We start from the raw sequence: 26,938 nt of genomic DNA on the forward strand, positions 1-26,938 counted from the left end.
CCACGCCCGGCCTCATTCCACTAACTTTATGAAATTCTGTTTTCCTTGTTATCACCTTACAGTGTCCAGCAAGGAGATCAACTTCAAATCAGTTTCTGCAAAACTTCCATCCCATCAGAAGGTTCTATTCCAACCAATTAAGTCCCCATTTGTTAGGTTATGTCAGTCTTGTAAAAGGAGACAGCAAAATGATTAGAGTATGCATAAGTCATTTCCATCAACAGGTTTCAAGCAGTCTTTACTTGGGTTTAAAAACAGTGCTTCATGCATTTACAGTAAGTTATTACAGAACTATAAGTCACTGATGCACACACAAAAGCTAAACCCAACTTACTAACTCTATGCAGACCTCTCCTGATCTCCCCAGGCTGGGCAGTAGTTAGTACCTTACAGGTGCGATCCATGGCCCAGAGAAGGCAGCCACTGTCAGTTACAGTTGGACCGCTGCATCACAGTGGAGGCAGCAGAGTTGAAGATCCACAGGGGGCTGTAATACAGCCCAGAAAAGACAACGGAGAGTGAAGGCTAGAAACATTGAGGAAGGGGTCAAGAAGCACTTTTACTTCCTGTTATCTTTTCCAATAGAATATTCCTGCAAGGTACCCATCAAAAAAAGGTGTTCAGAGGGTTTGAAAAAGAAAGGAAGTGGTTAGCCTATGCCAGTGTAGGGGACAAAAAACAAAACAACTTGATTTTTGGTCGTATCAGAAAGGATGGAGGGAAACACTGAAGTACATGCACGGACACGAGTGCTCCAGCCAAAGGAGTGCTGTTCTCGACAGCCACAAATTTTCTAACAGCAACAACAAAAACCCACAGACGTAAGTAACATGGAAGTGGATCAGTCCTAAGCCAAATAGGGATTCCCACCTGGGGCAAAAGCTGACTTTCTAGGACATGAACTGAACACATCACAGTAAAAGCCCAGCAGAGGCTGCTGCCAGTTCCAGCTATTAGTAATTATGAGGGGGACGGGATGACACCTCACACGGGCCACCCCTGGCAAGAGGGTTTGTTTCAGTTCTAGCTGTGAGGGGAATGTCTGCAGTTCCCACATGTGTGCCATGCTGTGAGGCCCATGGCCCCTGCTCCTCTCTCTGCCTCCCACACACTTAACAGTACACACAGACTTCGCTGGCAAGTGCTGTTTGTTCCTGCACTGCTATACTATGCGACTGCAGGACAACGCCATCCGCTCCATGGTTCATTCAGCGCCTTGTCCCAAGGTAGTTGGTGGAGAGCAGGACCACGTTGTGCAGCAAGAGAGACAGCTCAGCTTCTGAAAACACCACAGTGTTAGCGGTTTGGCTTGGGAACACTGCCTTATAACTAACTGCCTTGTTATATATGGCTTCAGCCTGGAGGCAGGAAGCCAAGTGCAGGGAGGGGTGGAATGAAGAAGCTGTTTTTCTCAAAGTTCCCCTTCTTTGTTTCAGCCCCTGCACGCATGCCTTCCTTTCCTTCTACTATATATTCGTATCAATTCATCCTCTATTTCTCATGTGATTGCAGTAGAAAATTCAGAGATGGTAACGGTACTAAACACCAGTCGCCTTGGGATTCTTCTGGTAGAAGTTGGTGCTCTAGGGACATTTCTCAGCTTCAAGATTAGTAGGCCCACCCTAACATCCAAAGGCCCAGAAAACATCAAGACCCAGCCTAAACAGGGGGCCAACGGGCACAGATGCTTTGCGTTTGGTCAGCAGACTGTTTTTGTTTTGAGTCTGAATGCCTTTAGACCAGTACTTCTCAACGGGGACAATTCTGCCTCTCTCCTCCCCACCCCTAGGACATTTGGCAATGTCTGGAGACATTTTTGGTTGTGACAACTGTGGGTGAAGGGGTGCTACTGGCATCTAGTGGGTAGAGGCTAGGGATACTGCTATAATAAATACCTATAAAGAACAGGATAGGCTGGGCATGGTGGCTCACGCCAGTGATCCCACAACTTTGGGAGGCCGAGGCCAGCGGATCACCTGAGGTCGGGAGTTCGAGATCAGCCTGACCGACATGGAGAAAACCTGGTCTCTACTAAAAAAAAATACAAAATTAGCCGGGCGTGGTGGTGCATGCCTGTAATCCCAGCTACTCGGGAGGCTGTGACAGGAAAATCACTTGAACCCACGAGGCAGAGGTTACGGTGAGCCGAGATCGCACCATTGCATTCCAGCCTGGGCAACAAGAGTGAAACTCCATCTCAAAAAAAAAAAAAAAAAAAAAAAAAAAAGCACAGGATATCCCCCCATAAGAAAGTGCCAAGGTTGGAAAATTGACTCACACTAGCGTGCATTCACTCTTATGTTCCCACAGTCCCCACTACTCCCTCTTGTCTTATGGCCTACTTCGTTACCTGCCAGGCATGCAGTAGGCATGTGAGTTTGTGCCCTTTCAATTAGATGTATATATATACATATCTCACAGTACTCAATAATTAACTCCAAAATGACCTCAGAATAAAATATAAAAGTGACTTGGATTTTAGTGGTATAACCACACAAATATGTTTTACCTTTCAGGCTGCAGGAAATCTGCAGCCATTCTCCCAGCCAAGTTCGACACCTATCTTCACCAATATGCGTAGAATTCAGGCCACGGAGATAACAAGCCTATACCACTCAGAAGAGAAACGGTCCTTAATAATCACAGAGTGATTATGCCAAGGAAATGGAAATCCACAAACAATCCTAAATCTCCTTTAAATAAGTTACAATCTCACCGGGCACGGTGACTCAGGCCTGTAATCCCAGCACTTTGGGAGGCTGAGGTAGGCGGATCACGAGGTCAGGAGTTGGAGACCAGCCTGGCCAATGTGGTGAAATCCCATCTCTACTAAAAAATACAAAAATTAGCCAGGCGTGGTGGCACACACCTGTAGTCCCAGCTACTCGGGAGGCTGAGGCAGGAGAATCACTGGAACCTGGGAGGCAGAGGTTGCAGTGAGCCAAGATCATGCCACTGCACTCCAGCCTGGGCAACAGAGCGAGACTCTGTCTCAAAAAAAAGTTACAATCTCATTCCCACATGAAGCCTTTCCTCATGGCAATTTGAAAACTAGTGATGGACAAGATGACAAGCAAAGAGTCCTATATAATCTAAAATAGTAGGTCTAAACTGCAGTATCCTTGCTTTCTGAAGTGCCAGAAGAAACGAAATACAAACCAAAATTTCTGTAGGCAATTCCTTCCCCCTAGCTAAGATTATTGAGAAAAAAGACACAGAAATGAGGTGAGGAGCTGGGTGCAGTGGCTCATGCCTGTAATCCCAACACTTTGAAAGGCCAAGGTGGGAGGATCACTTGAGCCCAGGAGTTCAAGACCAGCCTGGGCAACATAGTGAGACCCTGTCTCTACAAAAATAAAAAATAATTTCTTTGGGGTTTTTTTTTTTTTTGAGACAGAGTCTCACTCTATCACCCAGGCTGGAGTGCAGTAGTGCGATCTTGGCTCACTGCAATCCACCTCCTGGATTCAAGCAATTCTCATGTCTCAGCCTCCCAAGTACCTGGGATTACAGGCGTGTGCCACCACTCCTGGCTAATTAAAAAATAATTTTTAAAAAGGCCGGGCACAGTGGTTCACGGCTGTATTCCCAGCACTTTAGGAGGCCAAGATGGGAGGATTGCTTGAGGCCAGGAGTTCAAGACCAGCTTGGTCAAAATAGTGAGACTGAAAAATAAATAAATATGCTGGGTACGGTAGCTCACACCTGTAGTCTCAGCACTTTGGGTGGATGGATCACTTGAGGCCAGGGGTTTGAGACCAGCCTGGCAAACATGGTGAAACCATCTCTACTAAAAATACAAAAAATTAGCTGGGCGTGGTGGCGCACACCTGTAATCCTGCTACTTGGGAGGCTGAGGTAGGAGGATCACTTGAACCGGGAGGCAGAGGTTGCAGTGAGCCAAGACTGTGCCACTGTACTCCAGCCCAGGCAACAGAATGAGACTCTGTCTCAAAATAAATAAATAAATAAAAATAAATCATAAATAAATAAATGAAATGAAGTGAGAGAATAAAGAAGCTGGGTTCTATATAACAAACAAGACAAGGAACCCCTGTAAACCTCCAGCCTGCTGTAGGCTCAAAAGCACACCAAGGGTTGAGGGCTGGTGTTGCAATCAAGCTCTTACCGATTTTACTTCCTGAGTAGTCAGCTGGCCAATCCCCAGCTTTGCCAAAGCCTTGTCTAGTTGGTGAATCACAGTTGTATGAGTCTTCAAACGATGTCTCAACAAGGGAGGAGGCAGGTAAGATGTGAGAAGCATGGCCCGGCTCAAGGCTTTCTGTAACACAACCACATAGGAGGGGAAAGGCAAACAGTATGAGCTCAAGCAAACATCTGAAACATGGTGATGCTACGGAAAAGAGAAGCCCTCAAAGTGCTCACCACGTGCAAAGCCTGGAGTTGGTTCATGCCCAGAGGATGGTTAGAGAAACACTCTCTCAGAGCCAAGATATCATGTATTGCTGGGTGGGTACCACGCTGTATCTTGGAAGAGGTAAGAGATTGGTAGATGTTAGGAAAGTCCTGACTACCCCTCTTCCCTAGTTTTAGTGCACACTGAATCTAACAAGATTCCACATTTGCAGGAAGGGTTAACTGCAGGAATACCTTGGTGCACAGATCTGTCAGACGCCACCGGAGTCCTGCATCAGAAATGAGAGGGATGACCTTTTCTAAATAACTAATAATTTCTGGGTGGGACTGCTTCCGGAAAGCATGATAGATATCTAAGAAATCAGTTTGTTGTTTTGGGGTCCAGAAATGCCTGATCAGTAGTTGCCTGGGAAACAGGTACCTGAAAGGAGAAAGAATCACAAACTCACTTGCTGAAACTGGCTTCTTTCAGAGGAAGCCAAAGAAAGCATTTGGTAGACATGAATACTAGGAAGAAGAGATGGAGACACTATTTCCCTACCTCAGTGTTCTTTTTCTTTTTTATTTATTTTTTTTTTTAAGAGACAGGGTCGCCTCTGTCACCCAGGCTGGAGTGCAGTGGCATGATCACAGCTCACTGCAGCCTCGACCTCTCAGGCTCAAGCAATCCTCCCACCACAGCCTACTGAGTAGCTGGGACTACAGGCACAGGCCACTATGCCCGGCTAAGTTTTAAATTTTTTTGCAGAGATGAGGTCTTGCTATATTGCCCAGGGTGGTCTCGAACTCCTGGTCTCAAGCAATCTTCCTGCTTCAGTCTCCCCAAGTGCTGGGATTACTGGTGAGAGCCACCACTGTCAGCCCTTTCTCTTAAGTGACTCTCAGACCAAAATTTATAAGATACACTGAAGCACAATTTCAAGCACCATTACTGAAATGTGATGTGAAAGGAAGGACTAGCAGAACAGCCTGCCACGCAGCAATCGGATATAATGACTCATTTTGAACTAAAGCATGTGAAGAGTATGCTTTGGAGAGAGTTGCAGACTGACCTGGACACTATATGTGATGTTGACAATGTAACTATAGCACAGTCCTTATGTGGAACCAGTATGTAAAAGGCAATCGATTTGTTTTGTTTTTTTTTTGAGATGGAGTCTCACTCTGTCACCCAAGCTGGACTGCAGTGGTGCAATCTCGGCTCACTGCAACCTCTCCCTCCTGGATTCATGCGATTGTACTGCCTCAGCCTCCCAAGTAGCTGGGATTACAGGCACCTGCCACCACGCCTAGCTAGTATTTTGTATTTTTAGTAGAGACGGGGTTTCACTGTGTTAGCCAGGATGGTCTCAATCTCCTGACCTTGTGATCTGCCTGCTTCGGCCTCCCAAAGTGCTGGGATTACAGGCGTGAGCCACCGCGCCTGGCCACCATTTGTTTTTAAATTTATTTATCTACGTGTTTGGTGGTTTTAAAACATGACCTCAAATTCTCTGGCACTTGTCTTAGGTAGCTGAGGTCTACATCCTCCCCTTTTTTCATTCTAAGTGACTGATTCAATCAATAGGACAGAGCAGCAGTGAGTCTATGTGACCTTCAACACAAGGTTATAAAGTCATGTAGATTCTTACTAGAACCCCTCGCTCTTGGAGCCCTGAGCTCCCAAGTTAGAAGTCCCACTATCTTGAGGCTGCCATACTGAAGAAGCCACATCTAGGCACTCTGGTTGACAGTTCTAGCCGTGTAGCCATTCCTGCCAGGGCACCAGACATAAGAGTGATCTAGGACCTTCCAGACTAGTCCATTCAGCAGCTAAATATCACTAAGGGACCTCTGTCAACCCTACATGGAAGAGAGAAATCAACCACCCACCTGAGCACTGCCCTAATTCTTGACCTACAAAATCATGAAAATGATTTATACTATTGTTTTATGTTATTAAGCTTTGAAGGTATTTGTTATACAGCAATAGACAATGAATGACATGCAAGATCACAGTTTAGAAATGTCATTTTTGGATATGAAGTAATAAAAATATGTTATCAGAATACAAAATGTACTTTTTTTTCCCTAAAGAAATTAGTCTAAAAGTACTCTCTCTTGGGGAGTGAGTTGTTGCCTCTAGGGATGATGGAGAAGGTCACTATCTTATTTCACATGACTCAGGGCAGCTAAGAGATAGGGAGAGTCTAGGCCACCTACACTTCTAGCTGTGATGTGTCACAGTAACCAAGGTCTTCCTAAGTGGCTTTTATGAACCTTGGAATAATGAGAAGATTGGAGCAGAAGGTTGATAACCTCTGCCTATCTTCTGAAATGAAAAGTTCTGTTCAAAGTAATTCTTAATTTTAAAAAAAATTGATATATCTTCAAGATGTTGGGGAGATGGAAGTCTGTACTCACATTAGCAAGAAGACCAGGTAGTTGGCAAAAGGTGGAATGGAAATAATACCTAGGAAAAGACACTTGGTGACGTCTTGGCGGAACTAAGCAGAAATAAACACAGATGCAGTTTTAACCCAAATAAGTTGTTAATACAATAGACAATAAATCCACCCCACTGTACAGTAAACTTCTATTACAGCCCAGAAAAAGGACCAAATTTCTTTCTTTTTCTTTTTGAGATGGAGTCTTGCTCTGTCACCCAGGCTGGAGTGCAGTGGTGCGATCCCAGCTCACTGCAACCTCTGCCTCCTGGGTTCAAGTGATCCTCCTGCCTCAGCCACCCGAGTAGCTGGGATTATTGGCATGAGCCACCACTCCAGGCTAACTTTTGTATTTTTAGTGGAGACAGGGTTTCACCATGTTGGACAAGCTGGTATCAATCTCCTGACCTCCAGTGATCTGCCCACCTTGGCTTCCCAAAGTGCTAGGATTACAGGCATGAGCCACTGCATGTGGTCCCCAAGTTTATTTCTATTTACTTCTGGATGGTTAGTTCCTTGAGGACAAAACCTCTGACTTATTACTTTTGTATCCCAAATAATGTCTAGTACAGAGCTTGACATTATACCAAATCCTTCGGTGAACTCTTCCTGATCTGCGGAATGAGTCCTAGATTCTTACTCTCAGCTTCAAAACGACCCATCAAGTCACCACCAAATACTACTTTCATGCTGCCCTTTGGATCCTTGCAGACTTTTTTTTTTTTTTTGAGACGGAGTTTCGCTCTTATCATCCAGGCTGGAGTGCGGTGGCGCGACCTTCGCTCACTGCAACCTCCGCCTCCCAGGTTCAAGCAATTCTGCCTCAGCCTCCTGAGTAGCTGGGACTACAGGCGCCCGCCACCATGCCCAGCTAATTTTTGTATTTTTAGTAGAGATGGGGTTTCACCATATTGGCCAGGCTGGTCTCAAGCTCCTGACCTCAGGTGATCCGCTCACCTCGGTCTCCCAAAGTGCTGAGAATATAGGTGAGAGCCACTGCGCCTGGCTGCCCTTGCAGACTTTTATTTTCATTTGATTATTATTTCTTTTTGAGATAGAGTCTTGCCCTGTCGCCCAGGCTGGAGTGCAATGGCGTGATTTTGGCTCACTGCAACCTCTGCCTCCCGGGTTCAAACGATTCTCCTGCCTCAGCCTCCCGAGTAGCTGGGATTACAGGCGCCCGCCACCACACTCAGCTAATTTTTATATTTTTAATAGAGACGGGGTTTCGCCTTGTTGGCCAGGCTGGTCTCGAACTCCTGACTTCGTGATCTGCCTGCCTCGGCCTCCCAAAGTGCTGAGATTACAGGCGTGAGCCACCGCGCCCGGCCCCCTTGCAGACTTTTGTATGTTCAGAAACTAATTAGATTTTAGTGTTTACAACTTTCATTCAGAAAGTGTGCCAGAAATTCTATGGAGCTCTTGCTACGGAGGGCTACAACTCTGGCTGAACCCAATTCTTACAAATAATCTGATGCCTCATTCAGTTCAATATTTTGTTCTCGTGGCAAAGGGCAAAAGCTTGATCAATGGTGAACAACAAATGAAAGAAAAAACCTTGAGATCTTGATTAAATGTAATTACCTCACCATGAACTTCTGGATATCTGCCCCTGGCCCATACCTGTCTCAAATGCTCCATCTCCCGGTATGGAAGTTGATGAAACTTTATATTGTGCTTCCACATATTTGTCTTTATTCTTCTAGCCTTTTTGGCATCAGCCCATAACATCTGTAATCCTGCCTCATTAAAGTAGAGGACAGAGTGTGATGTTATCCCAGTTTAAATCTTAACCACAGCTTCCTACTCCATGTTCAATCACATGCAAACACTCTCACCCCTCCCCAACAATACTCAAAGCTTTAAACTAGGTAACTTGAAACTCTTGAGGTCAACCCGAATCTCTTTTCTCAACCTTTTTTCCCCTAGCACATCACCTCTCTTCTAGCTAAGTTTGGCTTCTGCAATCTGCTATGGAATGGTCTCCCTCTTCTGTTTCACTGGTCACTCCTTTTTAAAAATCAAGCTCCCTAACTTCAGAAAGTCTTGCTAAATTAACCCTATGTATTCCCCAGCCAGATATTAATTTATCTCCTTTCTGGAACTTTTTTTTTTCTTTTTTTTGAGATGGAATCTCACTCTGTTGCCCAGGCTGGAGTGCAGTGGTACGATTTTGGCTCACTGCAACCTCCACCTCCCAGGTTTATGCAATTCTCCCCCCTCAGCTTCCCAAGTAGCTGGGATTACAGGCGTGTGCCACTACGCTTGGCTAATTTTTGCATTTTTAGTAGAGATGGGGTTTCACCATGTGGACAGGCTGGTCTTGAACTCCTGACCTCAAGCAATCCACCTGCCTCGGCCTCCCAAAGTGCTGGGATTACAGGCATGAGTCACTGCGCCCGGCCTGGAACACTTTTTTTTGAGACAGAGTCTTGCTCTGTCACCCAGGCTGCAGTGCAGTGGCGCAATCTCGGCTCACTGCAACCTCCACCTCCTAATTTCAAGCAGTTCTCCTGCCTCAGCCTTCTGAGTAGCTGGAATTACAGGTGCCCATCACCACACCTGGCTAATTTTTGTATTTTTAGTAGAGACCGGGTTTCACCATGTTGGCCAGGCTGGTCTCAAACTCCTGACCTCATGATCCGCCGGCCTTGGCCTCCCAAAGTGCAGGGATTACAGGCGTGAGCCACCGTGCCCGGCCTGGAACACTTTTTAAAGTAGTTTAGTTCAATATATTTTTATGATTACATTTAAAATTTTCATTCTATGAAAATTCTTGCATCTAATTTCTTTCTTTCTTTCTTTCTTTTTTTTTTTTTTTGAGATGGAGTTTCGCTGTTGTTGCCCAGGCTGGAGTGCAATGGTGTGATCTCAGCTCACCGCAACCTCCGTCTCCCAGGTCCAAGTGATTTTCCTGCCTCAGCCTCCCTAGTAGCTGGGATTACAGGCATGTGCCACTATACCCAGCTGATTTTGTATTTTTAGTAGAGACGGTGTTTCTCCATGTTGGTCAGGCTGGTCTCAAATGCCCGACCTCAGGTGATCCGCCCGCCTCGGCCTCCCAAAGTGCTGGGATTACAGGCATGAGCCACTGCGCCTGGCTTCTTGCATCTATTTTTTTAATGCTTTCATATTTATCAATGATTTATATGTCATTATATGATGTCTCAATTGTCTTCAAAATAATACATAAGGCAAGTATATAAATGAGGATTGGCAGCCACGAGTTATGATAATGAAATGAGGTGAATACATGGAAGTTTGTTACACTATTCTCTCTACATTTGTGTATGTTTAAAAATTTCCATAATAGTTGGCCGGGCGCGGTGGCTCACGCCTGTAATCCCAGCACTTTGGGAAGCAGAGGCAGGCGGATCACGAGGTCAGGAGTTCAAGACCAGCCTAGCCAATATGGTGAAACCCCGTCTCTCCTAAAAATACAAAAATCAGCCTGGTGTGGTGGCAGGCGCCTGTATTCCCAGCTGCTTGGGAGGCTAAGGCAGGAGAATTGCTTGAACCTGGGAAGCAGAGGTTGCAGTGAACCGAGATCATGCCATTGCACTCCAGCCTGGGCGACAGGGTGAGACTCTCAAAAAAAAAAAAAAAATCACAATAAAAGGTTTAAAAACAAACACAAATGCTTTCATCCCTTTCTCTCATTTGATCCTATTTATCTACATGAAAACAGAAAAAGTAGCCAATTTTATCTCTACAGATTAAGGATAAGTAATTTTTCAAGTCCATGAAGCTAGTAATAATTATGATAATGTTCAGATTTGACAATGTAGTTTACTATAGTGTTATGATAAAAGCATAGAGCATATTATAGATTTGGTGCAAAAGCAACTGTGGTGTTTGCCACTGAAAGCCAAAAGCCGCAATTACTTTTGCACCAACCTATAATATTGTTACGTAACATTTAGATGAAAATAACCTAACATTTATTTGGCACTTACTAGGGATTAGGACCTGTTCTAGGTACTTTACATGTATCAGTTTTTAAAATCTTCACAACCATGTGATAAATAGGTAGGTTCCATTACTCCCATTTTACACATAAGAAAACCAAGGAAAGAGGGGTTAATTAATTAGTCCAATCACACAGTGATGAACTGGGATTTGAATCAGGCAATCGGGCTCCAGAGTAGACACTTGACACAATATATATCATCTCCTAGTAACTAAGGATCTCTGATTTGAACCAAAACATTTAGAAACCAAGTATTATGTAGTGCTATTGCCACTACAACATACTACCTAATATAGATTCATAACAAGGGTTAGACCTCATTTTCCTATGGGTAAGTTGACTTATAAATCACAGGGCAGGTCTATACAGCCACAGATCCCTGCCCTGTGCAAGACAAAAAATTTCTACTATAGCTAGGTGTGTGGTTAAGAAAGTACGAGAACATACCTATATTCTCCCTCCCTCATGTTGCTGTCATAAGTTGTTTCTCACAACATCTTTCTAGAAACATTCTCAAGAAGTGCTAATTTATAAGAATTAGTTTAAGGCGCAGGCATTTACGAAATATTAAGATATCTCGGCTCATATCCCCATAGCAGAAGCTGCAAATGATCTTATTTATGCTATCTCTTTGACCCTGCCCAAGAGCTGATTCCGGAATTTCTATTGTAGTTTCGTTTTTACCTTTCATGAAGATTGTGTACAGGACATAGAAGCGGGGAAAATGACGACCCAAGAAACGATGGTATTTCCCATTAATCGCTTTTGTCTTGGTTACCACATAAGACATCAAGTTCTTCACATCTGCCTTTGGAGAAAGGTGAAGCTTTGAAGACCTACAAGGAAGATCAAAGAGACTATCTGGGAATCAGTCCTAGAAGCTCCCTCACGCCTTGAGTCCCTAATGTAAAGCAGGAGTCTCGGAGATTGTATCCCAAGGCTTGACACTTCTGAAACCCAAGGAGGGTCTTGGGGTCAAGAAGAGATAGGCAATCAGACTGTGAAACACAAATCAGGCAAAGGCCAGGGGCAGGAAAGGAACTCAGGGTATGCCTCGGGAGAGAGCGCAATGCCTGTGGGACAATTTGAACTGCAGGCTAAGTCAGAAAGAGGTGGAATCGAGACAGTAGCGGTAAAACCTGAGCCGAAAAAGTGAGGCTGAAAGATGAGCTCAGGACACGCGAGGAAACCAGACAATATGGGGCACTGAGAGTACAGAGGGTCAGGAAGCCGGGTCACTAGGGGGGATCGGAGTTTGAATCCTGAGCAGAAGAATAAAAATTCCAGGGCCAAGGCGTGGAACTCTGAGAATTAAGAGACAGAATGCAAGCAAGGTTGAGACACTGAAACAGCCTGGACGTCAAAAATGCTTTTCTCGCTACAGGTCCCTCACCGAGGGGCCCCCCAAGCCAGGCCAGAGCGACCAAGTTGCAGCCTCCGGGTGACAAAATGTCCAGGGGTGACTGCCGAGCCCCACACGGCCGACCGAGCCCAGCACACCCTGGAGAGCGCCATCTTCACAGCGAGGGAAGCGGGAGAGAAGAGGTTGTCTTTGGGTCAAAGTTAACCGTACGTCGCGTTCGTCCGAAGACGCATGCGTCTTTTCTGAGCGCTGATTGGTAGCCACAGCCTGCTTGGCTCCAGCACAAGCCAGGAGAGGGAAGGACTCAAAGACTAAGTGCGGAAGGAGGGCCAGGATTGGACACAGCAGTACTTCCCGGTTTAAAGGCGCCGGAAACAGGGTGTCCCAGAGGGAGCGAGTTCTTATGCGACTGGTGTGGGTTTGCGATGCGGAGGGCACCCTCTCCTTGAGGCGTCCAGTGACCCTCCGCGATTCCCTAGGGCCTCAGGGCTTCCCAGCGCCGCCCTTGCCCTCGGCCCGGACTCGGGGCTTCGGGGCCTCGACTGTTAGGTAGCAGATGTCAGTTTGCCGGTGCCTGGGGCTGGGAGGACCCGCGGCGCCCTCTAATGGTGGCGGCGTGGATAGGCCGGGAACCGTCCACTTTCCAGTCAGTCCGGCGGCGAAGGTTGGAGGCCTGGGAGCGGCCCCTGTACGGACTAAGTACACTTTTTCCTTTCTTTGTCGTTTCCAGAACTAAGTTTGTGGGAAAATGGTTTTCGTTAAGCACCTAGCGAAGACCAAGCTCTGTCTCAACTTAAATGTTACTATTCTGAGAGGATTTCTGTGACCACCCTGTCTGAAGTAGTGCCGGCGAAAAGGACACACTTCACACTTACGCTCATGTTACCCTTTTTTGTTTTGTTTTGTTTTTGAGACAGAGTTTTGCTCTGTCCCCCAGGCTGGAGTGCAGTGGCGCGATCTCGGCTCACTACAGCCTCCACCTCTCGGGTTCGAGCGATTCTCCTGCCTCAGCCTCTCGAGTATCTGGGACTACAGGCGCCCGCCACCGCGCCCGGCTAAGTTTTGTATTTTTAGTAAAGACGGGGTCTCACTATGTTGGTCAGGCTGGTCTCGAACTCCTGACCTCAAGTGATCCGCCAGCCTTGGCCTCCCAAAGTGCTGGGATTACAGGCGTGAGCCACTGCACCTGGCCTTGTATTTTCTTTATAGCATCTGTCACTTATAGTGTTTACGTATTTGTGTCCTTGTTTGACAGCTCCCTGAACTAGAATGAGGGTAAGCGTCTTCTCTGCCTTGTTCGTTGCTGCACCTCCAACACTAGGTGCCATAATTAGCACATAGTAGATGCTCAGTAAACATGTTTGAATAAATTAATACTTGAAACTAAGAAGGAGTCCCAGAAGTGGTACTTAACTGCCTCCAAGAATTAACAGTCCTCTCGGATATATATGAATATTTATTCTTCATGGAAGGTGGTAGAGCATCCCATGTGGGTTTCCTGGATATAGGTTCAATCTCGGCATTGACATTTGTTTTAGTGAATATTACCTTGGATATGTCACTTCAGCTCTGAGTTTATTTCCCTTATAATAGTACCTATTTTATAAGAATTCTGTGAGGATCCAAAGAGAATACAGCTGTGAAAGCTCCCACATCTGTATAATGCTTTATGGGTCACAGAGCTTTATATTAGCACGGGTTATTAATGACTGTACCACTCGTGCAGTCAGAGGAAAAGTTTTAAAAGATGGCCCTGAATCTTCACAAGTGTTGGGTAAATGGGGTGGACGGGATAGAAAGTTGACTAAGACGGCTGGGCGCCGTTGCTCATGCCTGTAATCCCAGCACTTTGGGAGGCCGAAGCGCTCGGATTACCCGAGGTCAGGAGTTCGAGACCAACCTGGACAACATGGTGAAACCTCATCTCTACTAAGAATACATAAATTAGCCGGATGTGGTGGTGGGCGCCTGTAATCCCAGCTACTCGGGAGGCTGAGGCAGGAGAATCGCTTTAACCCAGGAGGTGGAGGTTGAGGTGAGCCAAGATCGCACCACTGCACTCCAGCCTGGGCAACAGAGTGAGACTGTCTCAAAAAAAAAAAAAAAAGTTGACTAAGACGTGGTCTTCATATTCGGGTAGGTTTTTTTTTTTTTTTTTTGGAGACAGAGTCTCACTCTGTCACTCAGGCTGGAGTGCAGTGGCGCAATTTCAGCTCACTGCAACCTCCATCTCCCGGATTCAAATGATTCTCCTGCCTCAGCCTCCCGAGTAGCTGAGTTACAGGCGCTCACCACCATGCCCAGACAACTTTTGTATTCTTTTTTTTTTTTTTTTTTTGACACAGAGTCTCGCTCTGTTGCCCAGGCTGGAGTGCAGTGGCGCGATCTCGGCTCACTGCAACCTCCGTCTCCCGGGTTCACACCATTCTCCTGCCTCAGCCTCCCGAGTAGCTGGGACTACAGGTGCCCACCACCACGCCCGGCTAATTTTTTGTATTTTTAGTAGGAACGGGGTTTCACCGTGTCAGCCAGGATGGTCTCGATCTCCTGACCTCGTGATCCTCCCACCTTGGCCTCTCAAAGTGCTGGGATTAGAGGTGTGAGCCACCGCACCCAGCCCAATGTTTGTATTCTTAGTAGAGACGCGGTTTCACCATGTTGGCCAGACTAGTCTTGAACTCCTGACCTCAGGTGATCTGCCCACCTCAGCTTCGCAAAGTGCTGAGATTACAGGCATGAGCCACCATGCCCAGCCATCTTCAGGTAGCTTCTGAGTCATGTCAACTACTCAAGAATGTTCAGCTCTAAAATTCTGGAACTCTCTTGGAAAGAAGGAGACAAAATCAGAGTTTTGTGGAGAAAATAGGAAGGAACTGTGTGAAAGGATGGAGTAGAGGGGAAGGCATTTCATGCAATGAAAGGATGTGGCAGAACACAGGTCATTCCTCAGACCTTTTTTTATCTTCCTTTCCTTCCTTTTCTTTCTTTCCTTCCTCTCTTTCTTTCTCTTTCTCTCTTTCTTTCTTTCATAGGGTCTCGCTGTGTCGCCCAGGCTAGAGTGCAGTGGCCCCATCATGGCTCACTGCAGCCTTGATCTCCTGGGCTCAAGTGGTCTTCTCACCTCAGCCTCCCAAGTAGCTGGGATTACAGGCACATGCTGCCATGCCCAGCTAATTTTTGCATTTTTAGTAGAGATAGAGATTTGCCATGTTAGCCAGGCTGATCTTGAACTCCTAGACTCAAGCAATTCACCTGCCTTGATCTCCCAAAGTGCTGGGATTACAGACTTGAGCCACTGCACCCAGCCCTTTCCTGAGAGATTTATTTAGTGTTTAGGCCTCTTCCCCCTTTCCCCCCCTACACACACACACACACACACACACGCACGCGCGTGCACACACACACATGCGTCTTGTTGGTTCTATCTTCTAGCTGTTCTTCAGTCAGCCAGCTTCCTTCCATCTTCTCTGCCACCACCCTAGGCTAAGCTGCAAGCCTCTAGTCCCGACTTCTACAGCAGCCTCTTTACTGGTTTCCTTGCCATATGTTTTGTCTTCCCTCCAACCAGTTCTCCATGTTGTATGTAGCCAGAGAGAGCTTTTAAAATTGCAAATCTAAGCTTGTCATTTCTTTTTATAAAACCTTTCAAGTTTCCGACTGGGCGCAGTGGCTCACGCCTGTAATCCCAGCACTTTGGGAGGCCAAGGCGGGTGAATCACGAGGTCAGGAGATCAAGACCATCCTGGCCAACATGGTGAAACCCCATCTCTACTAAAAATACAAAAAAATTAGCCATGCGTGGCAGCGCACTCCTGTAGTCCCAGCTACTCGGAGGCTGAGGCGGGAGAATTGCTTGAATCTGGGAGGCGGAGGCTGCAGTGAGCCAAGATTGTGCCACTGCACTCCAGTTTGGTGACAGAGCAAGACTCCGTCTGAAAAAAAAAAAACAAAAAACCTTTCAGGTTTCCTCAGACTCCTAGGATCAAGTTCAGTTTCCTTAATGTGATCTACAAGGCCCTTCATTACTGGCCTTGGCCTACCTCGCCAACCTCATTGTATGGTATCTCCATTGAGCTTTCTATACTAAGAAACATTAACCTTTCAGTTCTGTAGGCCAGGCAGTTCTTCCTCTAGGCTTGTGCACCTGCTGCTCTCTCTGCTTAAAGTTTTTCCCATTTTCCTTCCCCCTAGGTTACTCCTACTTGTTTTTCATGTTCCAGCTGAAATGAGAATAATAACATTTATTGAACAGGTACTCTGTGCCATCATTGGTTTTAGTGCTTTTATGTATGTTAACTCATTTATTCCCCATTATAACTTCTTGAGGTAAATTCTGTTTTTTTGTTTGTTTGTTTGTTTTTTTAAGAGACAGGGTCTTGCTCTGTCACCCAGGCTGGAGTGCAGTGGCACACTACAGCCTCAAACTCCTGGGCCAAGTGATTCTCCTGCCTCAGCCTTCTGAGTAGTTGGGACTACAGGTATGTGCTGCCACTTGCCAAGCTAATTTTTGTATTTTTATAAAATAACTTTGGGCTGGGCACGGTGGCTCACGCCTGTAATCCTAGCACTTTGGGAGGCCGAGGCAGATGGATCACCTGAGGTCGGGAGTTCGAGACAAGCCTGACCAACATGGAGAAACCCTGTCTCTACTAAAAATACAAAAATTAGCTGGGCGTGGTGGTACATGCCTGTAATACCAGCTACTTGGGAGGCTGAGGCAGGAGAATCACGTGAACCTGGGAGGCAGAGGTTGCAGTGAGCTGAAATCATGCCACTGCACTCCAGCCTGGGCAACAGAGCAAGACTCTGTCTCAAAAATAAAATAAAATAAAATAACTACAACTTTTATTTTAGATTTAGGGGTACATGTGCAGGTTTGTTACATGGGTATATTGCATAATGCTGAAGTTTGGGGTACAAATGATCCCGTTACCCAGGTGGTGAGCATAGTACCCAATAGTTAGTTTTTCAACTCCTGCCCCTTGAAATTTTTGTATCTTTCGTAAAGGCAGGGTCTCACTATGTTGCTCAGGCTAGTGTCAAACTCCTGGCTTCAAGTGATTCTTCTATCTCGGCCTCCCAAAGCGCTGAGGTTATAGGTGTGAAAAAAATCTCAGGACTCCAAAGTCACTAAGCCAAGGGAAAAGTCAAGCTGGCGACTATGTCAGGCAAACTTGCCTCCCATTTTACTCCTAAATAAGCTAGCTACAAAGATTGAAAAAGCTACAAGGATTTTTAAAAAGCTCTCTCACAATTGCCCACAAGGAAATTCCTTGTGCATAAAGAATAGACAGAACTCAAAATCATCCCTCTGAGGCTTGCATGAGACAAATGCATATCTGATTGCTTCCTTTGCCCTATTGCTTCACCAAGCCAGATTAAGGCATAAGAGATTCTTCTTTTTTTTTTTTCCCCCGAGACATAGTCTCACTCTGTCACCCAGGCTGGAGTGCAGTGGCCCAATTTTGGCTCACTGCAACCTCTACCTCACAGGTTCAAGTGATTCTCCTACCTCAGCCTCCTGAGTAGCTGGGATTACAGGTGCCCACCACCATGCCTGGCTAGTTTTTGTATTTTTAGTAGAGATGGGGTTTCACCTTGTTTGCCAGGCTGGTTTCAAACTCCTGACCTCAAGTGATCTGCCCACCTCGGCCTCCCAAAGTGTTGGTATTATAGGCATAAGCCACCACGTCCAACCAAAGCATAAGTGATTCTTTCCTCCACCCTCCTCTCACATGTGTATTCAGTGAAGGCTAATTCAGTGACTCCAAAGAATGCAACCGTTTGTCTCTTATTTAACTATGACATGGAAGCCTTCTCCCCCATCTCGAGTTGTTCCACCTTTCCAGGCTGAGCCAATGTACATCTTACACATATTGATGTCTTATGTCTCCCTAAAATGTATAAAACCAAGCTGTGGGCCGGGCGCGGTGGCTCACGCTGGTAATCCCAGCACGTTGGGAGACTGAGGCGGGCAGATCACAAGGTCGGGAGTTTGAGACCAGTCTGGCCAACATGGTGAAACCCCGTCTCTACTAAAAATACAAAAATTAGCCGGGCATGGTGGTGCGTGCCTGTAATCCCAGCTACTCAGGAGGCTGAGGCAGGAGAATCGCTTTAACTCGGGAGGCGGAGGTTGCAGTGAGCTGAGATCACACCATTGCACTCCAGCCTAGGCAACAGAGCGAGACTGTATTTCAATAAACAAACCAGAAAAAGCTGTGGGCCAGGCACAGTGGCTCACACCTGTAATCCCAGCACTTTGGGAAGCTGAGGCAGGCAAATCATCTGAGGTCAGGAATTCGAGACCAGCCTGACCAATATGATGAAACCCCATCTCTACTAAAAATACAAAACTTAGGCTGGGTGCAGTGGCCCATGCCTGTAATCCCAGCACTTTGGGAGGCCAAGGCAGGTGGATCACCTGAGGTCGGGAGTTCAAGACCAGCCTGACCAACATGGAGAAACCCCGTCTCTACTAAAAATACAAACTTAGCCAGGCTCGGTGGCGTATGCCAGTAATCCCAGCTACTCAGAGGCTGAGGCAGAAGAATTGCTTGAACCCGGGAGGCGGAGGTTGTGGTGAGCTGAGATTGTGCCACTGCACTCCAGTTTGGGCAACAAGAACGGAACTCCATCTCAAAAAGAAAAAAAAGAATACAAAAATTAGCTGGGCATGGTGACATACACCTGTAATCCCAGCTACTCAGGAGTCTGAGACAGGAAAATTGCTTGAACCTGGGAGGCAGAGGTTGCGGTGAGCCGAGATCACGCCATTGCACTCCAGTCTGGGCAACAAGAGCGAAACTCTGTCTCAAAAAAAAAGAAAAAAAGAAAAACCAAGCTGTGCCACAACCAACTTGGGCACATGTCATCAGGACCTCCTAAGGCTGTGTCACGTCCTTGACCTTGGCAAAATAAACTTTCTAGGTTGATTGAGACCTATCTCAGATATTTTGGGTTCACATAGGTGTGAGTCACTAAGCCAGACCTATCTCCACTTTATAGATGAGGAAAATGAGGTTCAATAATCTGCTCAAGATAGAGTCAGAATTTGAACCCAGGCAGGCTGGGCATATGAGTTAGTGCTGCACTGTATATAAACAGCTCTGTTACAGGAAACTCTTAACCCTACAGATTGAGGTTCCTGTTACTCACTTTGTAGCTAGCTATACTTATTTTTCATAGTACTTAACATTATCATAATTAATTAGCTGTGTCATTATACATTTCATGGCTATCTTCCCCACGGGAGTCTAAGCTCACTGTATTCCAGTCCCTGGCACATAAGGGGGGCTCATTAAATATTTATTAAATGAATATGGCCAAGCGTGGTGGCTCACATTTCTAATCCCAGCACTTTGGGAGGCTGAGGAGGATGATCACTTGAGGTCAGGAGTTCGAGACCAGCCTGGGCAAGATAGTGAAACCACGTCTCTACCAAAAATACAAAAATTAGCTGGGCGTGGTGGCACACACCTGTAATCCCAGCTACTCGGGAGGCTGAGGCAGGAGAATCACTTGAACCCAGGAGGCGGAGGTTGCAGTGAGCTGAGATCATGCCACTGCAGTCCAGCCTGGGTGACAGAGTGAGACTTTATCTCAAAAATAAAATAAAAACTACAGAGGCTGAGCACAGTGGCTCACGCCTGTAATCCCAGCACTTTGGGAGGCCAAGGTGGGCAGATCACGAGGTCAGCAGTTTGAGACCAGCCTGACCAAATATAGTGAAATCCTGTCTCTACTAAAAATACAAAAATTAGCCAGGCGTGGTGGTGTGCACCTGTAATCCCAGCTACTCAGGAGGCTGAGGCAGGAGAATCACTTGAACCCAGGAGGGGGAGGTTGCAGTGAGCCAAGATCACGCCACTGCACTCCAGCCTGGGTGACAGAGGGAGACTCCATCTCAACAAAACAAAACACAACAAAAAACCAGAGAGTTAGGCACAGTGGATCATGCTGTAATACCAGCACTTTGAAAAGCCAAGGCGGGCGGATGGAGACCAGCCTGGCCAATATGGTGAAACCCCGTCTCTACTAAAAATACAAAAATTAGCTGGGTGAGGTGGCAGGCACCTGTAATCCTGGCTACTCGGGAGGCTGAGGCAGGAGAATCGCTTGAACCCAGGAGATGGAGGTTGCAATGAGCTGAGATCGCACTACTGCACTCCAGCCTGGGTGACAAACTCAGAATCCATTTCAGTAAAACCCAGAAAACAAAAAACATGCCGGGCGCGGTGGCTCATGCCTGTAATCTCCGCACTTTGGGAGGCTGAGGCGGGTGGATCACCTGAGGTCAGGAGTTTGGGACCAGCCTGACCAACATGGAGAAACCCCCGTCTCTACTAAAAATACAAAATTAGCCAGGCATGGTAGTGCATGCCTTTTAATCCCAGCTACTCGGGAGGCTGAGGCAGGAGAATCACTTGTACCCGGGAGGCGGAGGTTGCAGTGAGCCGAGATCACGCCATTGCACTCCAGCCTGAGCAACAAGAGCAAAACTCCATCTCAAAAACAAACAAACAAACAACAGAAATTATATTGTATAAGCCAAGAACGTACAAACATAGCATGAAATAAAAAAAAAAAAACTGTCCTCAACCTAGATATATGTAAGGATGTCTTGCTCTGCAAATTGGGCTAGTTAACAATAAAAGTGGCATGAATGATGATGACATTGATGATTTGAATAAAATTATGATATAAAATTTGACCGAAAAAGTATTATTTCTAAATCAATGTTTTATATGTGATTTAAAATATGTGTTGCTAAATAATATTAGACTTACATTTTCCACTAAGTAGATGTTTAAAGTAGACATCTGACTACTTCATATAAGGTTGGCCAAAAACTATCTTTTAGTTCTTCTCCTTGGGAAACATAAGGCATTGCCTTACATATTAAAATGTGCAGCTGGGTGCAGTGGTTCACACCTGTAATCAATCTCAGCACTTTGGGAGGCCAAGGCGGGAAGATCTTTTGAGGTCAGGACTTCGAGACCAGCCTGACCAACATGGTGAGACCCCGTCTCTACCAAAAATACAAATATTAGCCAGGCGTGGTGGTGCTTGCCCATAATCCCAGCTACCCTAGAGGCTGAGGTGGGAGGATCGCTTCAACCTGGGAGGTGATTATAGTGAGCTGAGATCACACCACTTCACTCCAGCCTGGGCAACAGAGTGAGACTCTGTCTCGAAAAAAAAAAAAGTTGAAGGAGTAGTAAATTCATAAATTTTTTTTTTTTAGACAGAGTCTCGCTCTGTCACCCAGGCTGGAGTGCAGTGGTGTGATCTTGGCTCACTGCAACCTCTGCCTCCTGGGTTCAAGCACTTCTCCCTGCCTCAGCCTCTCGAGTAGCTGGGATGACAGGTGTGAGCCACTGTGCCTAGCTGTAAATTTATAAATTCTGATGGTGGTGGCAGTAGTGGTGCTTCCAGGTGAAGAAAAGTCAGATTTGAAGTAGTTTGTGGAGAGTCAATTGGAGATTGCTTGGCAGACAAGTAGTAGGAATAAATGGCACAAGATTGGAGCCCCCAAACCCAAGTATCACTGGGATTATCATTTCTAGGAAGAAAGAAGGAACAATATGCGCAAAGATATGGAAGAATGAAACCTTAGGGAAAGGTAAAGTTTCTTTTTGTAGCAAAGGTAATAACTGCAGTGATTTGCCACTTTTAGTTACTAATTCACTAAATTTGACAAGCTGATTTGGGACAGTTATTCTTCCCAAGGAACTGGGGGGAAAATACCAGAATGAAAGAGTTTTTGTTTGTCTTTTAATCTGTTTATAGAGAGGAGGTCTTGCCATGTTGCCCAGGCTGATCTTAAACTCCCGGCTTCAAGGGATTCTTCCACCTTGATCTCCCAGAGGACTAGGATTACAGGTGTGAACCACTGGGCCCAGCCTTAAAGAGGTTTTTTTTTTTTTTAAGTTAGTTTTAATTTTTTTGTAGAGACAGGGCCTCACTGTGTTGCCCAGGTCGGTCTCAAACTCCTGGCCTCAAGCAACCCTCCTACCTCAGTCTCCCAAATTGCCAGGATTACAGGCATGAACCACACCGAACCCGGCCAAGGGTTTTATTTATTTATTTATTGAGACAGCGTCTCGCTCTGTTGCTCAGGCTGGAGTGCAGTGTCTGAATATCAGCTCACTGCAACCTGTGCCTCCTGAGTTCAAGTGATTCTGGTGCCTCAGCCTCCCAAGTAGCTAGGACTACAGGTCATGTACCACCGTGCCCGACTGGCTAATTTTGTTTTAGTAGAGGCAGGGTTTCTAGCCTGGCCTGTTACCCAGGCTGGTGTTGAACTCCTGGCCTCAAGCGATCCACCTGCCTCGGCCTCCCAAAGTGCTGGGATTACAGGCGTGAGCCGCTGCGCCCAGCCCTGCCAAGGGTTTGGTTTTGTTTTGTTTTGTTTTGTTTTGTTTTGTTTTGTTTTGTTTGAGACAGAGTTTCACTCTTGTTGCCCAGGCTGGGTGCAGTGACGCAATCTTGGCTCACTGCAACTTCCGCCCTCTGGGTTCAAGCAATTCTTCTGCCTCAGCCTCTTGAGTAGCTGGGATTACAGGCACCCACCACCACACCCAGCTAACTTTTTGTATTTTTAGTAGAGATGGTGTTTCATCATGTTGGCCAGGCTGGTCTCGAACTCCTGACCTCAAGTGGTCCACCCGCCTCGGCCTCTCAAAGCGCTGGGATTACAAGCATGAGCCACTGTGCCCAGCCTAGTCTGCTTTTAATTCTTTGACTATCTATCTATGATGTATTTACACACACATACATATATACATACATACATCTATACACACATACGTATACATACATATGAAGATTTACATATATATGGTATTTCCTAATGTTTTAAAAATTCATGTAATTTGTTTCATGTGGCACTTATTTTCCTGTATCTTGTTTCCTTAACTTTGTTTTCATAATTTGTTCATCTAGATTAAGTTCATTGATTTTATTTTCTTAATTTTTAAAATTTTTATTCTTTTTTTTCGAGACAGAGTCTTGCTCTGTCACCCAGGCTGGAGTGCAGTGGCACGATCTTCACTCACTGCAACCTCCGCCTCCCGGGTTCAAGCGATTCTTCTGCCTCAGCCGCCTAGGTAGCTGGGATTACAGGCGCATGCCACCACACCAGGCTAATTTTTGTGTTTTTATTAGAGACAGGGTTTTGCCATGTTGACCTGGCTGGTCTCAAACTCCTGACCTCAGGTGATCCACTCACCTCAGCCTCCCAAAGTGCTGGGATTACATGTGTGAGCCACTGGCCCAGCAAGTTCATTCATTTAGCTTGCTGAATGGTGTTCCATCACATGAATACACCCCAACTGCTTATCCATTTGCTACTGACTGACATTTACATTGTTTTTAGTGTTTCATTATTACAAACACTACATTTCAGGGAATATCCTCCAACAGGTCTCCTAGTGCTAATGGATGAGAGTTTCTATGAAGGAATGTTTTTAGAGGTTTTTTTTTGAAACCACTATGGAAATATATTAAGACCCAGTTCATAGATGAAATAAAAATTTAACAAAATAATACCTGCCCGTGCTATATGCACTCTGTTTCCTACTCTATCGCATTCTGTCCTGTTTCATTTTTGTAAAATGCTGGACATGACTCACTACACTGATTTTATGACTCACTAATGGATTGAAAAACAATGCTCTAAGGCATTTATCTGGAAGTAGACTTTCTAGATCAAAGAATAAGTGCATTTTCAACTTGAGTAGATATTATCAAGTTGCTCTCCAAAGTGAGTGTATCAGTTTTACAGGATATCAGAGTCCTAGTTTTTCCATATCCTCACTGACACTTAAAACGGTCAGAATTTTAGATTATTGATGGTTCTGTAGATATGAAACAAATATCATTGTCAGTTTAATTTGGAAAAAATTAGCCAGGCACGGTGGCATGTGCCTGTAGTCCCAGCTACTTGGGAGGCTGAGGTGGGAGGATCACCTGAGGAGTAGGGCAGGCGATGGCCTGCTCCAGCCTGGCAGTAACTTTGTAAAAAAAAAAAGTTTTTTTTTTTTTTTTTTTTTTTTTTTTTTTTTTTTTTTTTTTTTTTTTTTTTTTTTTTTTTTTTTTTTTTTTTTTTTTTTTTGGACTGCATGGCATTCCCACTGCCCCCCTGGCCATGCCCTGCTCACCTAGGACTACAGCATGCTACCATGCCTGGCTAATTTCTGTATTTTTTGTAGAGACAGGGTTTCACCATCTTGCCCAGGCTGGTCTCGCACTCCTGGACTCAAGTGATCTGCCTGCCTCAGCCTCCCAAAGTGCTGGGATTACAGGTGTGAACCACTGTGCTCAGCCTTTAAAAATAAATTTAAAAAAAATATGGAATGCTTCATGAATTTGCGTGTCATCCTTGCACAGGGTCCATGCTAATCTCTGTATGGTTCCAGTTGTAGTATATGTGCTGCCAAAGTGAGCACCAGATAATTTTGAAGTTGGTTGGTGTTTTGTTTTGTTTTGTTTTTACAACTTTAGATATTTAATTGCCCTGGAGTTTATTTTTGCCTATTCCTTTTCCGTCTTCTGATACTTCAGCGCCTCATTATGTGATTCTTCATCATCTTTGGGACTCTCTGCTTCTCATCTCCTCCCTCAGAGTCTTTTTCTTGAAGAGAATGGGAATATAAAAGGCCCCAGGCTTAGAATAACTCTTCAAAGGCCTTTTTTTTTTTTTTTTTTTTTTTTGAGACAGCGTCTCGCTCTGTCACCAGGCTGGAGTGCAGTGGCGATCTTGGCTCAGTGAAGGCGTTTAAAGAAGCAAGTGGGAGGGCCGGGCGCAGTGGCTCATGCCTGTAATCTCAGCACTTTGGGAGGCCGAGGCAGGTGGATTACGAGGTCAGGAGTTCAAGACCAGCCTGGCCAACATGGTGAAACTCCATCTCTACTAAAAATACAAAAATTAGTCGGGCATGGTGGCAGGCCCCTGTAATCCCAGCTAGTTGGGAGGCTGAGGCAGGACAATTGCTTGAACCTGGGTGGCAGATGTTGCAGTGACCCGAGATCGAGCCACTGCACTCCATCCTGGGTGATAGAGTGGGACTCTGCCTCAAAAAACAAAGAAACAAACAAAAAAGAAGCAAGTGGGAAAGAAGAGGTAAAGAGAATCCTATGTGCTTTTTTCTTCCTGTCTTTTTCCAGAAAATTGTGAAACTGAAGCAGAGTTACACATAAGTTGTTGGTGAATCTAAGATTAGTACCCAGGTCTCCTGACCATCAAACTGAAAGGTTTCAGGAGAGTCCACCTGAAACCAATTTGTGAGAGACGACTTGAAGAGGAGACTAGTATCTCCAGAGAAGGAGCAGTATTCTAAACTTAAAAGAAGTAGCTTTTTTTTTTTTTTTAAGAGACAGAGTACAGGAGTGTACCACCACGCCCAGCTAATTTTTGTATTTTTAGTATAGATGGAGTTTCGCCATGCTGCCCAGGCTGGTCTCAAACTCCTGGGCTCAGGGGATATGCCCTCCTCGGCCTCCCAAAGTATTGGGATTACAGGCGTGAGTGACCGCGCCCAGCCAAGAAGTAGCCTTTGATTTTTGTAATTGTAGTCATCAAAAAGCATCATCAAAGAACTTTTATCAGGCCGGGTGCGGTGGCTCACGCCTGTAATTCCAGCCCTTTGGGAGGCCAAGGCGGGTGGATCACCTGAGGTCAGAAGTTAGAGACCAGCCTGGCCAACATGGTGAAAGCCTGTCTCTACTAAAAATACAAAAATTAGCCAGGCATGGTGGCATGCACCTGTAATCCCAGCTATTCGGGAGGCTGAGGCAGGAGAATTGCTTGAACCCGGGAGGTTGCAGTTAGCCGAGATCATGCCACTGTATTCCATCCTGGGTGACAGAGTGAGAGACTCTGTCTCAAAAAAAAAAAAAAAAAAAAAAAGTTTTTATCAGTGATTGCTTTCAGTGGGCAATTAAGGTAGACACTGAACTAAATTTAGAATGTATTATTCACAAATATAGTCTAAGAATTTATACTCTGAAAATTAATAAAACAGACAAGCAAAGGACAAACCATATAACAGTAAAAAAGAGCAATCTAGAACTACTGTATATAGTAAAGAATTAACATCAAACACATCAAAGTCAGTGCAATTCAAGGATAAAGGCAACACTGGGTGATGAGCAGTGCCTAGTATGTATTTGTTATAGGGGTTCCAAATTCAGGGAAACTGTCATCAATCAACTAGGGAGGGTGGATCTCTTCTGACTTCTCCCATCCTCTCCTTTTCCATCCTCCACACATGTGCCCCACTCCAAGCTTTTTCTCCTCCACACAACATAAGCCTCACTAACGCTTGAAATCAGAGGAGTTTTTGCTTTGTGTTAGTACTTAGCTCTCAATAAGTGGACCTTTACCCAGCATCAGCAGGAACCACCCTCAGGAGCCACTTTGTGCTGCCTGGCACGTCCACAGCAATTAGAGCAAAAGGACAGAGTTAAGGAAACTCTTTGAGGAAAATTTTCCCCACCCAGCTTTGGCAGGGTCACCTGGGAGCCCTCTCATCAGTATTGATATTCACTGTGTTACCCCCGTTGTTCCACTAGCACCATTTACTGAGCTTCCTCTGTGTTCAGTTCCTATAAAAGAAAGGAAGCCCTTGCCTCAAAGTGCTCTCAATTTATTTTTACTATTTTTTAATTTTTGAGATGGAGTCTCACTCTGTCCCCCAGGCTGGAGTGCAATGGTGTGATCTCGGCTCACCGCAACCTCCGCCTCCCAGGTTCAAGAGATTCTCCTGCCTCAGCCTCCCTAGAAGCCGGGATTACAGG

General features: G+C 45.6%; 1 protein-coding gene and 1 non-coding gene across 13 annotated transcripts in view; both read right to left on the reverse strand.

The window, feature by feature from the left end:
- LETMD1 (LETM1 domain containing 1) overlaps window positions 1-12,346 on the reverse strand; it is a 19,442-nt gene extending 7,096 nt beyond the window's left edge. The window contains exons 1-9 of one of the 12 annotated variants that reach the window (XM_003252142.2): window positions 12,167-12,346; window positions 11,458-11,609; window positions 8,427-8,542; window positions 6,781-6,863; window positions 4,612-4,798; window positions 4,387-4,488; window positions 4,130-4,282; window positions 2,510-2,606; window positions 209-1,279 (exon numbers count right to left, since the gene is read on the reverse strand). In XM_003252142.2, the coding sequence (XP_003252190.1) occupies window positions 1,209-1,279; window positions 2,510-2,606; window positions 4,130-4,282; window positions 4,387-4,488; window positions 4,612-4,798; window positions 6,781-6,863; window positions 8,427-8,542; window positions 11,458-11,609; window positions 12,167-12,288 (1,083 nt within the window). In that variant the 5' untranslated portion in view covers window positions 12,289-12,346 and the 3' untranslated portion in view covers window positions 209-1,208. Of the gene's footprint in view, window positions 1-208; window positions 1,280-2,509; window positions 2,607-4,129; window positions 4,283-4,386; window positions 4,489-4,611; window positions 4,799-6,780; window positions 6,864-8,426; window positions 8,543-11,457 lie in introns of those variants that run through there. The other 11 variants (XM_030816553.1, XM_003252143.3, XM_030816545.1 and 8 more) reach the window with 11 other exon arrangements.
- Window positions 12,347-24,484: 12,138 nt separating this feature from the next.
- On the reverse strand, window positions 24,485-24,588 carry LOC115836427. The gene has a single exon (XR_004031511.1). It is a non-coding gene; the product is annotated as a U6 spliceosomal RNA (small nuclear RNA).
- Between the last annotated feature and the right edge of the window lie 2,350 nt (window positions 24,589-26,938).

Source organism: Nomascus leucogenys, chromosome 8 (genome assembly GCF_006542625.1).
Source record: "Nomascus leucogenys isolate Asia chromosome 8, Asia_NLE_v1, whole genome shotgun sequence".
Classification (NCBI taxonomy): domain Eukaryota; kingdom Metazoa; phylum Chordata; class Mammalia; order Primates; family Hylobatidae; genus Nomascus; species Nomascus leucogenys.